Here is a 15,007-nt window from a genome sequence, read left to right on the forward strand (position 1 = left end):
CAGGCAGACAGACAGGCAGGCAGGCAGCAGCATCACCTCTCTGCCTCCTTGAAGCTGCCATCTCTCTCCAGCTCCTGCCCCCGGCTGATGTATACAGCTGACACGTCTTCCTGGGTCATACACTTCACAGCAAGCTACACACGCTTATTATTAGGAGGAGTTTTACACTGTGTCCGGGACACAAAAACCATTCTCTGATTCTGACCAATGAAATACTGTTGGAACTTTTTACACTTCTGATCCTTGATCTTCTGCTGTAGTTTCTACGTGCACTAGTATGCATACAAAATTATGTAAACAAAAAAAAGTATCTGCTAAATGAATACAATTGACCTGTAAGGTAATATGTTTGGATTTCTTGCATGATATTTTTTAGATGACTAGCTGATGATCTTGTCGTTCAGGAGATCTTGATGTTCTAGAGTGTTGCAGCTAGTGTTCTCTCCAGCCTTACCCTGTGAGCATGCAGCTAGTGTTCTCTCCAGCCTTACCCTGTGAGCATGCAGCTAGTGTTCTCTCCAGCCTTACCCTGTGAGCATGCAGCTAGTGATCTCTCCAGCCTTACCCTGTGAGCATGCAGCTAGTGATCTCTCCAGCCTTACCCTGTGAGCATGCTCCCAGAGCCCAGCCTCAGTATACATGGCGATGGCATCCTTGATGTGGCCTCCCTTCACATACAGACGCTCTGCCACCTGCAACCACACACACACACACACACCTTAATCCCTGCTCAGAGAGCGTGTCAGCAGGGTGAGGTTGTTCGATAGCCCAGCTGTGAGGAGCCCAGTCAGGCCCTGACTCAGCCCACTACTGTCTGTTCTCTCCCTTCAGCCTTTCTTTCATCACCCCTCCCCTCCCTCCCTCCCTTACCTGGTAGTCCTGGACAGAGGCGTAGTGCTGGGGGATCCTCAGGTCGAGTCCCCCTACTGACTGGTCCTCCTGGAGGTCCAGGATGTGGACGGCCTTCTTCCACTGCCGAGCTCCGATAGCTGCCTCTATCGCTTTGGAGGAGCAGCTGAGGAGAGGAGAAGAGAGGAGGAGAGGAGAGAGATGAGGAGAAAGGAGGAGAGGAAAGAGAGGAGGAGAGGAGAGAGAGGAGGAGGAGAGAGAGGATGAGGAGGAGAGGAGAAAGGAGGAGGAGGAGGAGAGGAGAGAGAGGAAGAGAATAGGAGGAGAGAGAAGACGAGAGAGAGGAGGAGGAGGAAGAGAGAGGAGAGGAGGAGGAGAGGAAGAGGGAGGACAGCAGAGGTTATTTCTGTTTGTGAACATGAGTCAGTCTAGTGGTGCATGTGTGTTAGGTGTGTGTGTTGGGTGTGTGTGTGTGTGTATCAGGTGTGTGTGTTGGGTGTGTGTGTTGGGTGTGTATCAGGTGTGTGTATCAGGTGTGTGAGTGTGTACCCAGCCTCTATGTAGTGGTTGATGGCAGGGTCCATCTGTTTCTGCTGGACCAGGAAGTCTCCCCAGGCCTCCTCCAGCCTTACCACCTCCGCAGGGAAGGACTGCCGAGCCAGCTCCACCGCTACACACACACACACACACTCATTCATAAAGCAGTTGAACCAAACCAACACACAGAATGAGCATTCAACATTAAACAGTTAAATCCAAACAAACTGGACATAAATCCACATTAAGACCTGTCTATCCCCCCAGCCCCTGCCCCATCCCCCCAGCCTCCCTGCCCCATCCCCCCAGCCTCCCTGCCCCATCCCCCCCGGCCCCTGCCCCATCCCCCCAGCCTCCCTGCCCCATCCCCCCAGCCCCTGCCCCATCCCCCCAGCCTCCCTGCCCCATCCCCCCAGCCCCTGCCCCATCCCCCCAGCCTCCCTGATCCCATCCCCCCAGCCTCCCTGCCCCATCCCCCCGGCCCCTGCCCCAACCCCCCCAGCCTCCCTGCCCCATCCCCCCAGCCTCCCTGCCCCATCCCCCCAGCCTCCCTGCCCCATCCCCCCGGCCCCTGCCCCATCCCCCCAGCCTCCCTGCCCCATCCCCCCAGCCTCCCTGCCCCATCCCCCCAGCCCCTGCCCCATCCCCCCAGCCCCTGCCCCATCCCCCCTGCCCCATCCCCCCAGCCCCTGCCCCCCTCAGGGATGGAGGGTACCTTTCCTGAAGGCGTGGCCCTTGCGGTAGCATTCCAGAGCCCTCTGGTAGTTCCTGATCTTCTCAAAAACGTCTCCTGCCTGGAGAGGAGAGGCCTTCAGATCATACAGCAAACCTTGATACACCTACACACACCTGGCTGTACACACCTGCACACACCTGGCTGTACACACCTGCACACACCTGGCTGTACACACCTGCACACACCTGGCTGTACACACCTGCACACACCTGGCTGTACACACCTGCACACACCTGGCTGTACACACCTGCACACACCTGGCTGTACACACCTGCACACACCTGGCTGTACACACCTGCACACACCTCAACTTGCTTTCTAGTCTAAGACCCAGAGAGAGTTGGAGGGGGGGGGGAGGGAGAGTTGCTGATCACACAGCATCATCCATGACGTCACCCACCCTCTCGTAAAACTCTCCCTTGATGAGCGCGGCGGCGATGCGGTTGATGACGTCGGTGTTGGCGGCCAGCTGGTCGTGGCTGAGGGCCAGGCGGGCAGCGCGGGCTGGCAGGCCGGCCTTCAGGTACAAGCTGACTGCAGACAGGAAGTCCTGCTGCGCCTCCTTCACCTCCCCAGCCTTCTCCTCCTGCTGGGTCTCCATCAGCCACTGGTAGTACCTCTTCCGCAGACTGTCCAGCTCTGGGTGGCCCTGACACACACACACACACGTGCAGTTGGTTGAGTGTGGTCTGATGCACACACACACACACACACACACACACACACACACAGACAGACAGACAGTGGTAGATGGCTGAGAGTGTGCTGCAGTCACCTTGGCCTCAGCCACAGCGATGCAGTCATCCCACATGTGCAGCTCCTGATACATCTCCATCACCTCCTCTATGGCGTTCTACACACACACACACACACACCATTATACACACACACACCATTATACACACACACACACCATCCCCCCCCCCCCCCTGAGCCCACACCTGCTCCAGGTACAGCAGCTCAGCTAGCTTGTAGTTCTTATCCAGCATGGCCAGACGAGCCTGCACTGTGTAGTGCCCCGTCCCCTCTCCTCCCTGCACACACACACACACACACACACACACACACACACACACAGGGGGAGAGAGAGTGTTGGCACAGGGTGTGTAAGAGCACGCTCACGTGTGTGTGAACATGAGTGTGTGTTGTATGTTTGTGTGGACATGGGTGTGTGTGTGTAAGTGTGTGAGAACTTGTGTGTGTAAGTGTGTGTACAGTGTGTGTGTGAGAGAGTGTGTGTGGACACAGTCACCCTTCACGTACGTATTCCTCAGAGACCTGGTCAGCTATCTTGTTGGTCTCATTCAGGAAGCGGGCTTTGGAAACATCTCCTAAGGCTGCAAAACATCTAGAGAAGGAACACAAGGAGAGGATGAAGAGAGGAGACAGACAGGAGAGGAGACAGGAGAGGAGACAGACAGGGGAGGAGACAGACAGGAGAGGAGACAGACAGGAGAGGAGACAGACAGGAGAGGAGACAGGAGAGGAAACAGACAGGGGAGGAGACAGACAGGAGAGGAGACAGACAGGAGACACACAGGAGAGGAGACAGACAGGAGACAGACAGGGGAGGTGACAGACAGGAGAGGAGACAGACAGGAGAGGAGACCACAGACAGGGGAGGTGACAGACAGGAGAGGAGACAGACAGACAGGAGAGGAGACAGACAGGGGAGGAGACAGACAGGAGAGGAGACAGACAGGAGAGGAGACAGGAGAGGAGACAGACAGGAGAGGAGACAGGAGAGGAGACAGACAGGAGAGGAGACAGGAGAGGAGACAGGAGAGGTGACAGGAGAGGATGAAGAGAGGAGACAGACAGACAGGAGAGGAGACAGACAGGAGAGGAGACAGACAGGGGAGGAGACAGGAGAGGAGACAGACAGGGGAGGAGACAGACAGGAGAGGAGACAGGAGAGGAGACAGACAGACAGGAGAGGAGACAGACAGGAGAGGAGACAGACAGGAGAGGAGACAGGAGAGGAGACAGACAGACAGGAGAGGAGACAGACAGACAGGAGAGGAGACAGACAGGAGAGGAGACAGACAGGAGACAGGAGACAGACAGGGGAGGAGACAGACAGGAGAGGAGACAGACAGGAGAGGAGACAGACAGACAGGAGAGGAGACAGACAGGAGAGGAGACAGACAGGAGAGGAGACAGACAGGGGAGGAGACAGACAGGGGAGGAGACAGACAGGGGAGGAGACAGACAGGGGAGGAGACAGACAGGAGAGGAGACAGGAGAGGAGACAGACAGACAGGAGAGGAGACAGACAGACAGGAGAGGAGACAGACAGACAGGAGAGGAGACAGACAGGAGACAGGAGACAGACAGGGGAGGAGACAGACAGGAGAGGAGACAGACAGGAGAGGAGACAGACAGACAGGAGAGGAGACAGACAGGGGAGGAGACAGACAGGGGAGGAGACAGACAGGGGAGGAGACAGACAGGGGAGGAGACAGACAGGGGAGGAGACAGACAGGGGAGGAGACAGACAGGAGAGGAGACAGACAGGAGAGGAGACAGACAGGGGAGGAGACAGACAGGAGAGGAGACAGACAGGGAGTTGACCTCTACAGCTTCAGACAGAGTTGAATCATCTCTCCATCCTCAGCTGTCTCTGGGAGGTTGCATCAGGAATATCAACCTCACAATCTCTCTCTCTCCCTGTCTCTCTCTCTCCCTGCCTCTCTCTCTCCCTGCCTCTCTCTCTTCCTGCCTCTCTCGCTCTCCCTGCCTCTCTCGCTCTCCCTGTCTCTCTCTCTCCCTGCCTCTCTCTCTCTCTCTCCCTGCCTCTCTCTCTCTCTCTCCCATCCCTCCCTCTCTCTCTCCCTCTCTCTCTCTCTCTCTCTCTCTCTCTCTCTCTCTCTCTCTCTCTCTCTCTCTCTCTCTCTCTCTCTCTCTCTCTCTCTCTCTCTCTCTCTCTCTCTCTCTCTCTCTCTCTCTCTCTCTCTCTCTCTCTCTCTCTCTCTCTCTCCCCCTACCTCTCTGTTTCCCTGCCTCTCTCTCTCTCCCTGTCTCCTTCCCTGTTTTCTTCATTAACATTCTCCTCTACGGACAAAACTGAGATTTTTTGTTGGCATATTTTATGCAAATGAATCAGCCATAAAGGAATTCTGTGTGAATTATTAATACCAGGCTGCACGTTGGCCCTCATCCCATTATGGTGTGTGTGTGAGAGGTGTGTGTGTGTGAGACCTCTCAGAGATATGGAGTTGTCGTGCCTCCAGGGACAGCTTGCTGAGGGTTCTCCACATGGCCTCCGTCTCCGACGACATCTCTAGAGTCTCCAGGAACGCTGTGGCTCTGCACACACACACACACGCACACACACGCACACGCACGCACAGCAAGTGAGGTCCCAAAGCAGCAGGATATAAACAGGTGTATTACCGAAACAACCTTCTCTGACCAAGTAGTAAGTCTGACCCTTAACACTGACTCTGACCCCTGACCTGTAGTAGTCTCCATCGTCGATGGCGGTGCCAAACTCGATGAGTCCCTCATCCAAGGTGTAGGACACGTTGGTCACCCCCCTCTGCCACGATCACCTCCGTCTTCCCCTGGCCTCGCTCCAGGTCCACAATGTCACCCTGGGGGGCACACACACACACACAGGCTTGTTATCCTGTCCTGGTGAGGACTTCACTCCCATTCCAAACGGTCTTGTCCCTAACCGTTAACCTAACACCTCATCCTAAACCCTCCTAGAAATATCACCTCAAGTTATGAAGCCCAAGAACATGTCCTTAAAGTCTTAACTAAGGGTTATCAAGACCACACACACACACACGCACACAGACACACACACACACACGCACACACACACCTTGATGGGGATCATGGTGACCCTGTCGGGGCTGTCGATGTTGTACCAGACACACAGGCTGGAGCGGTTCTGGCCCACCACCACGTCGCTCCCAGGGACCCACTGCACGTAGGAGCAGAAGCTCAGCACAGTGGTCCTCACTGCAGTCTGGACATCATACAGGTGGAGCTGGAGGAGGAGGAGAATGCAGTGGAACTAAAGTGACCATCAGTACGTTGCTTTAGATGAAAGTATCTGCTGAATGACTGTAAATGTCATGAAAACCCCCCCTTCCCCCCCTCCCCCTCTCACTCGTAGCTTCCTGTCCCTGAACAGCAGCTTCCTGCCTGTCTCGTTGAGCTCCAGCCAGTCCATCTTGGAGTCGTGATTGATGGTGCCCAGGTTATACCCTCCCGTCAGATCCACTGAGCAGGAGGGGGGGGGGGCAGAGACAGAGAGGATGGACCCTGGTTAGAAACATGTCCCTGCTTCAGTCACCACACTTCTCCAGCACACACCCACTGTCAGCAGGTAACACATTCAATCAACACCTTCAGCCCTTGTCTGCTCTGGCTACCTACACAACTACAACCAAGAGTGTGTCTGTGTCTGTGTGTGGAGGGGGAAGAAGGAAAAACAAAACGGGGGAAATAAATTGGATGGAGGTTGTTTCTCATTTTCACCACCTGCAAAGCCCCCAGCCCCCAGCCCCCATCCCCCAGGCCAGGCCTGCAGAACCTAGACCTCATTAGCTCTGGAGAACACAGCTGCTGGCAGCTGGTGCTCTGATGCTTCAACAGAGAGGAGGAGAGGAGAGGGGAGGGGAGGGGAGGGGGAGGAGGCAGAGGAGAAAGGAGAGGAGGGAAGAGGAGGAGGGAGAGGAGAAAGGAAAGGAGGGAAGAGGGAGAGGAGAAAAGAGAGGAGGGAAGAGGAGGGAGACGAGAGTAAAAGAAGAGAAGAGGATAGGAGTAGGAAAGGAGAGTTGCTACAATCAAATAGTCGTTCAGTGAATCAATATCCAGCCTGAGCTCTCAGAGCCTGGAGTCTGAGCCTGGTCATGCTGAGGGTCATCCATCACGAAGCAGGAAGTCAGCATCTCTGGGAGTCACACCTTTATCATCAGTCCACAATCAGCTTTGATACAACAGAGACCCACAACCACTGCCTGCCTACTGCACTACCTGGAGGTACACTAGCATCCAGCCCTCCTGCTTACTGCACTACCTGGAGGTACACTAGCATCCAGCCCTCCTGCTTACTGCACTACCTGGAGGTACACTAGCATCCAGCCCTCCTGCTTACTGCACTACCTGGAGGTACACTAGCATCCAGCCCTCCTGCTTACTGCACTACCTGGAGGTACACTAGCATCCAGCCCTCCTGCTTACTGCACTACCTGGAGGTACACTAGCATCCAGCCCTCCTGCTTACTGCACTACCTGGAGGTACACTAGCATCCAGCCCTCCTGCTTACTGCACTACCTGGAGGTACACTAGCATCCAGCCCTCCTGCTTACTGCACTACCTGGAGGTACACTAGCATCCAGCCCTGTGTGTTGGAGGTGGTCAGGTTAGTTACACACACACACACACAGTCAGGCAAACACACACACACAGGTACACACACACACACCTAAGGTGAGTGAGCCACACACTCACCGATGGCGATGGTCTTGATGTCGATGAGGTAGGCTAGCTTCTTGTTGTCCTCCACACCTTTCTGTTTACGTTCATTCAGACGCACGCTGCACACACACACACACACACACACACACACACACACACACACACACACACACACACACACACACACACACAGGACAGACACAAACATGGTTATGAGGGCAGGTAGACTAGCTGTGTCCGCAGGGAACAGATGACAGCTGCATCAACCTGTCCTCCTCCAGAGAAGGACCAGTGAGTCCACCGATGATGCTCAACATTGCCACCTAGTGGACAACATCTAACACTTAAATTTCACTGTGTTTAGTGTGTGTTTTCCTGTGTGTGACTGAGAGTGAGGTCACCTGATGAGGTGAGGGTTCATGAACTCAGTCCTGACGGAGCCCAGGATCTCGTTGCTGCCGTACTCCACCAAGCTGAGCTCTCCTGCGTTGAAGATCATGCACACCTGACAGAGATAAACATCTTTATTATGCGTTTGTGAGTCTTCATATGCAAGCAGTAGCTAGCTAGTTAGCAGCACTAGGTACTTTCCACTACAAATCGGCATTGCTAACGTATGCTGGTTCGTGACTCTTCATATGCAAGGTAATTAGTCAGATTCCTACCGTTTCGTTCTCAAAGAAGAACTTCTCATTTCCTCCTGAGCCCTGCCACGCCACCTAGAGATCAAGCAGTCTGGGTGAGTATGGACAGCTCATACATGTAGTCATTTAGCAGACGCCCTTATCCAGAGTGACTTACAGTAAGTACAGGGACATCCCCCCCCCCCTCCTACCTCGCTGAGCTTGTTGGAGCTCAGGTCTCCCAGCAGCAGGGTGTCTGAGGTGTGGCCCACCAGGTAGCGGTCCTTACCCAGGATCTTCACCTTGTCTATCTCATAGCCGTAGTGGGACTTGAGCACCACACGCGTACCTGTGGACAGGTTCTTCACGATCACCTGTGGAGTAGGAAGCTAATGAAGCAACAGCTCGACCAATCAGCTCTCCCCAGCAGCCAGGCACCCTAGAGTGTACATGAAGCCAGCTGCAGCGTGCCGCCTCCTCTACCTGGCTCAGGCCCACGTAGGTCATCTCAAACTTGTTCTTGTAAATGCTCCTCCTCAGGCAGCAGTCAAACTGCTCCACCCCACCACACAGAGTTCCCTGAGCAGGACAACACACAAATCACACCAGATTATTCATCTAAACACGTGAGAAGGTGTGTATGTGGGTGTGATGGCTGTGAGAAGGTGTGTGTGTGTGTGTCTTACAGCACATAGACGAGAGCCGTCCTTCTTCCAGGCCAGGGCAGTGATGGTGTACAGGTTGGGGATCTCCTTTGGAGCTGCTTCATCCCACATGTCCCGGCGAGGACCCCAGTTCAACACCCGCAGCCTGCACACACACACACCTGTTAAACACCTGCAGCCTGCACACACACACCTGTTAAACACCTGCAGCCTGTACACACACACACTGACCGATCGTAACTGCCGATCACCACTGATTGGCCACTGGGGCTGGCGACAGCTACAGTGAACTCCTTCTCCGAGCGGTCTCGGCTATAGTCGAACGTCTGGAGCACGGCACCCTCGCGGCCGTATGCCACGATCTTCCGGTCGCAGCCCGCCACCACAACGCTGTGGGCGCCCCAGGCCAGGGCGTAGGGGGGGCAGGGGTGGGTCAGCAGCTTGCCCTGCAGAACCACAGGAGACACTCTGCATCAGCAGCCTGTCCAGCTACCTTCACCACCACAGACTGACTCTGACCTGACTCAGTGGGAGAGGAGTCGACCGCACACCAAAAGGTTTTCAGGTCGGATACTTGTGTAAGTCTTGTATAAAACTGCTAGCAGTAGCTTTGATTTAGAGGGATTTTACTCTGCCACCTCTTGAATTGCAGTTAGATGCTCTACCACTGGACTATATCATTTGGATTTAGATCGTTTTGTTGAGCCCTTAGTTGAACTAGTTTCAGCGTTCAGTACCTGGGACTCTCCGGACCCTTCATCGTCGAAGAAGTAGCGTACGACTGTTCCATCAGCGTGTCCTGACAGGATCCCCTTCCCAGACACACTGCAGAGAACACAGCATCAACACAGCACCAGAACACAGCATCAACACAACACCAGAACACAGCACCAGAACACAGCATCAACACAACACCAGAACACAGCATCAACACAGCACCAGAACACAGCATCAACACAGCACCAGAACACAGCATCAACACAACACCAGAACACAGCTAACTAGAGGAAAGATGTGTAAATATGATGATGTAAATATTTGTGATTTAAGCTAGGCTTGTTACGTACTTAGATGTCAAAGAGACGACGTAGGACTCCGTTCCGTAGATAGTGGAGGACTTGTTAGTTTTGGTGTTAGCGAGCCGGACCTGAAAGACCGAGGAAAACACAATGTCATGTTAACGTGAGAGGGTAGTGCAGCTCATTGGATGGCATTCATGTAAGTCCTGCTGATTTACTGTAATGTACAGATATGCTTCACTGGCACGTTGTAATGACGTACCTTCCCCTCGGCTAATCCAAACACGATAGCGTGCTCCGCTGGCCAGATCAGACTAGTCACAGCACTCTGAAACACAGGCAGACAAGTCACAGCACTCTGAAACACAGGCAGACAAGTCACAGCACTCTGAAACACAGGCAGACGAGATCTCGTCACAAATAAATACCAAAACAGGGCAGAATGATCAGAGGTATAAAAACAGACACAGCTGGAGCTTCACTGAGGTCTTCCTACCGTCTGCACGAATTTGTTACAGATGACTTTCTTCTCACCCCTGTGTAGGAAACATCACATCAAATAACGTCATTTTAAAATGACAAAGTGTGTTGAATACAAAACATGGTGGCTTGTTGACCTATCTTACCATTCCTCCCCTATTTTATAGACAAAGATGATGTTGTCGGTTTGGGCTATGGCAATCTTGGTTGAGTCCGGTGAAAATGCCATAGCCTTAACCACGTAGCTCTTCTTGCCATACTGCAGAGGAAAAAGCAAGATTGATTTGATTTAAAAAATACACATGCAACAGTTTGATTAACCGACTGTTCCCCATTAGTATGAGCTTAAATGGAATTCAACTGAAGAAAAAAAACATAACCTACATACAAATCAATGCCTCTGACTTACCTTGGAGTCTGCAGGTTTGGTAGAGAACTTGTCTCTCCTCTCTCCTTGCTCGTCATACAGTAACACCACCCTGTCCACGGTGCACACAGCGAACTTGCTGTTGTTTGGTGCCCAGGTCATACACGTAACTTTAGCAGCTCCATCCTGTCAAAAGAAGAACACTCCAATGAGCGACAAAAACTACTTCATGAAAATGTCACAAACCAGGAACACATGTCACTGGCTAACAGAGACAAGACATGGTTCCCTAACTCTAGCCCTAACCCTAACTGAAAGCTCTACTGTCTGTAGTGCAAAGTACGTTTTGACAAAGCTAGCTACTTGTATCTCGATAAAAAATGCTAGGTGTCTAGCATGTCGTAGGTAGCTCTAGCCTAGCTAATATTGTTCTATTAGTAGTCGCGGCCAAATAGCAACCAAAGTCAATAAAACACATCGACTTGATTAGTTGCTGTTACTTGCTATAAATATCTTTCGCCCATGGTTGTGTTTCTTGTTCGCCGTGGCAAACGTGCTAGTTGGCTGCTACCGGAACGTTATCTGGTGAAAGGCGAAGTTGCCTAAACTAGCTACTCTAAAGATAGTGCTAGCCTAGCAGTGTGTACAGTAGCCACTCTGAATACATACAATAGTTAGTATACGACGGGTAGCTAGCTTCACAGCAAGCTAACTAGCTTACAGTAGCCATCCAACTTACTTGGGGTGTCAAAAGTGTCTTGAGATGTTTTAGATGCATGGTTTACAACTGGTTGAATTGGTCCGTCGAGGTTATTATATCTAGAAGAACGAGCTTGTTGCTTTGCAAACTAGCACACGGCAGACATCTTTGTAAACATCGGGTTTGCCTAGTTACCGTTGTCCCACGGTAAAACGTATGACGTCGACAGTACTTACGTCCCTAGCGTTGCAACCAAAGGATCTCTTTAAAGATGGCGCGCCCGTTCATTTCTATGGAAAGTGCTCAATGGCGCACTGAGGCAAGCAAGAGCGAGAAACGGATCGCACCATCTTTTAACTAGTATTTTAATTTATGTTTACGCAACTGGTTTGATAACAATATAATTTATGTTTTTCAATTGTTAGATGCCAATAATACGTTACTACGAGATTTTCTGAACAAATTGAAGATAGCTAGTTTACCAGTAACCCCTAAAGAATATGCTATTGTGTTTCATGCGATAATTGGTGTTTTAACACTTCTCAGAATTGTTACACTCCACGCATGACACATCTGACATATTTTTAATAAGATTAATATTATGAAAGAAATGTGATGTAATAAATGCATCCAGAATTTAGTATGTGCATCATCCCTACCAAATTCAAGATTATATTGGGCTTCTGAATTTGAAAATATATAGTTTGGAAAATGTCTAACACTTTTTGCATTAGGCTACTAACACAGTTAAAGAAGTGTTCTTTAAAATTGTACACAGGTGAAACACAATTTAAATTGTATATTGATTCTAAATGTGTTTATTGTGATACTGAGAATGAAACAATCATTAATTTGTTTTGCAATTGTATACTAAATCCTTTTGGTCTTTATGGAACAGGCCCCGGACCACATGGACCTTGGCCTCAAACCGAGGGGTGGGGGCTTGTGTTTGTCGTTTTTCACAATACCTAAGGCATGTTCCATAAAGCGAGTTTACTGAATAAACCAGACTTATGTCAGTTAGTCGGACTCATTTCTAGTTCATTCGGTTCCAAAAAGCTAGCTCAACGTAGTTCGAACTCGGTTACTACTACTTAAGCTGCGAAACTAGTCTGGTCAGGGTCAGGCTAACTGTCAGGCTGTGAACCAGACCTGCTTGCAACACTGACCCAACGGGAAAACGATGATTTACCACGGATATTCTCATTTTATTATTCTCATCAGTTCAATATGTTCAACATTGATAGAAAATCAACTTAAATAGCCTACATCGGCTACAACATTTAGCCTAATGCATTAAACGATGATGAACAATGATTTGATACACGCCACGTTAAACGTAGCCTATGGCTTGCCTAGTTTGTGATTTCAAATGTGTCATAGTACAAGTCTTCCAGAACGTTCTTTCTGGAAGAAGTCACGTGGCCGTGTGTGTTGCTTTTGCTGTGGTGGATTGTATGATCCATGTTTTACCTCTCGGGCTTCTTAAGAATAAGGTGCACGCGCAATTAGCTTGACTACTTAAATCTGACTTGAATTAGTAGGTGTGCGTGAGCTGAAATTGGCCTTTATGGAACCGCTTTAGCCCCGCTTGACTTAAAGGGGCAATTGACTGGGTTTTTTGGGTATTTCACACTGTTCCTTAAGGTCTCCGAATAGGGTATGTAACATTGGTTGGGTTGAAAATGGCCCGGGTGCTGTTCTATGCCCTCTGACAGATCCTCTGAAATGTTCCCGGGAAAAAACACTAGCTTTTCTCCTTTTATGGTATGCTCATTAATATTTAGATCAGCTGCGCGCTGATTGGTTGGTTATCAACGAGTGAAGCTGGGAGCAACAACGCAACACGGCCAACAGCAGCACTCGCTGAAACACCGAAGTTGGAGACTTGAAATAAAAACGTGCAAATAAATCTATTGTGTCTACACAACACTGTTTTCAACAGATTGACTATATATCATTTGAAATGATAACATTACTTGTTTCCACTTCTGTTGTTGAAGCAAACTGGATTGACTTAGGTGGGTAGAACGTTAGGCTACAGCTTAGCAACCAAACCATATCGTGATTCTACTCGGCTTCAGTTAGCTAGCTAGGCTAGCTCTAGATATCTTGCTGTAAAATAACATGACAAAGATCTGGACAAACATGCATCGTGAATTGTACATTTTCATTACACAGGTTATTTATTTGAATGAAACAGTCAGGAACATGAATCAACGTTAGCCCCATTGCCAATAAACTAGGCTATATTATCACACATTCTACCTATGCTCTTGCGTTAACTAGCAAGCTAAACTTGTTTACATGCCTACAGTCTAGGTGTTACTAGTAATAGTTACTAGCAATGCTAACGTATCCTGTATCTAGAACCTGCCTTTCTCCAGTTCTTTCAAATAGATTATCTAGACAGGCCTTAGCAATAAGCCAGACTGTAGCAGTTAGTTCGTTTTCTGGCTATTTGTCGGAAGCTTCCCTTCTAATGCCGACTACAGCTAGTCTAGCTAGAGTCATTTGATGTGTGTAGAAACGTATTTAGCATTCTACCTGGTATGCTATATACAGGAAACGTTAGCATTGCTAATAACTGTTAGCACAACATCATACTGTCCTTATAGCTTGCGGTTGCAATGAGCATACGGTTGGAACAGCACCTCTTTCCAGGTTCAGCTTCCTAGCATATCCTGCTTGAAATTGTCCAAGGTTGTCAAAACTGTCTTGGGTGAAATGTTCAGAGCAAATGAATGATTGAGTGTCGAACTTCGCCGGGATCTTCTCATAGACAACAGCAGCCATGCCTGTTGAATGTTTGGCTCCTTGGGAAGACTGTGAGTGTTAGCCTTCCCTGTACAGACTGGAACACAGCATTTACGATCGTGGTCCATTTTCAATATCCTTGTTATAATTCAAAACGTTCTTCTTTGTAATTCCTTATAAGTAGCCTACACAGAGCAGCGCGCAGCTAAACTAGTAGATAGACGCTACCTCGGGCTGGTCTGGATGTAAATTCTGGGGCGTGACAAAGATACAGACCAGAGCCAATAAGAGGGCGATCACCGGTCCTACGTAGGACCGGTGGCTTTGTTGAAAAGCTAGCGTTTTACAGCAAAAAAAATTCTTTTGAGATTTGAATAGGAAAGAGGTGTCAATGGACTTTGATATTCACAGTATGTTCAGTTTACCCTCCGAACTGTCGTTTTTCAACAATGACAAGGTAAAATCGGTTTTGCAGTCAATTGCCCCTTTAAGCTAATTCAAGTCTGGTTTGGGACTTTAAGTCCAACTTATTTGAGCGGCCTTTATGGAAAAGGCTCCTGGTTATATGATTGGCACTGCTGCTACTGGCTGTTTTACTGCTCCCATTTAAAACAATTAATCCCAAAAAGAAACTATGGAGATGCCGGGGATTGAACCCGGGGCCTCATACATGCAAAGCATGCGCTCTACCACTGAGCTACATCCCCTTCATGTGTATCACGGCCAGATTTACTGTTTATATATCAAACAAATATTTACGGTACATCCATACATGTGTCACATGTGAGAAGTTGAGTGTTTCCGATACTGTACAATAACCCATTCTGAATTGCTAAG

The 15,007-nt window shown here is 50.0% G+C and overlaps 1 protein-coding gene and 1 non-coding gene across 2 annotated transcripts in view; both read right to left on the minus strand.

The window, feature by feature from the left end:
* The window catches only part of ift172 (intraflagellar transport 172), a 29,132-nt gene extending 17,530 nt beyond the window's left edge, over nt 1-11,602 (minus strand). The window contains 28 exon segments of the mRNA XM_047021814.1: nt 37-134; nt 603-692; nt 871-1,015; nt 1,399-1,519; nt 2,102-2,180; nt 2,523-2,771; nt 2,898-2,975; nt 3,064-3,156; nt 3,386-3,470; nt 5,324-5,431; nt 5,581-5,660; nt 5,662-5,718; nt 5,955-6,122; nt 6,246-6,358; nt 7,593-7,678; nt 7,961-8,064; nt 8,225-8,278; nt 8,395-8,556; nt 8,666-8,761; nt 8,869-8,992; nt 9,079-9,293; nt 9,585-9,672; nt 9,915-9,994; nt 10,129-10,194; nt 10,363-10,402; nt 10,493-10,605; nt 10,756-10,899; nt 11,453-11,602. Coding sequence (XP_046877770.1) covers nt 37-134; nt 603-692; nt 871-1,015; nt 1,399-1,519; nt 2,102-2,180; nt 2,523-2,771; nt 2,898-2,975; nt 3,064-3,156; nt 3,386-3,470; nt 5,324-5,431; nt 5,581-5,660; nt 5,662-5,718; nt 5,955-6,122; nt 6,246-6,358; nt 7,593-7,678; nt 7,961-8,064; nt 8,225-8,278; nt 8,395-8,556; nt 8,666-8,761; nt 8,869-8,992; nt 9,079-9,293; nt 9,585-9,672; nt 9,915-9,994; nt 10,129-10,194; nt 10,363-10,402; nt 10,493-10,605; nt 10,756-10,899; nt 11,453-11,491 — 2,975 coding nt within the window. The 5' untranslated portion in view covers nt 11,492-11,602.
* A 3,203-nt stretch (nt 11,603-14,805) lies between these two features.
* On the minus strand, nt 14,806-14,877 carry trnaa-ugc. Its single transcript has one exon. It is a non-coding gene; the product is annotated as a tRNA-Ala (tRNA).
* Between the last annotated feature and the right edge of the window lie 130 nt (nt 14,878-15,007).

Source organism: Hypomesus transpacificus, chromosome 6, assembly GCF_021917145.1.
Source record: "Hypomesus transpacificus isolate Combined female chromosome 6, fHypTra1, whole genome shotgun sequence".
Lineage (NCBI taxonomy): Eukaryota > Metazoa > Chordata > Actinopteri > Osmeriformes > Osmeridae > Hypomesus > Hypomesus transpacificus.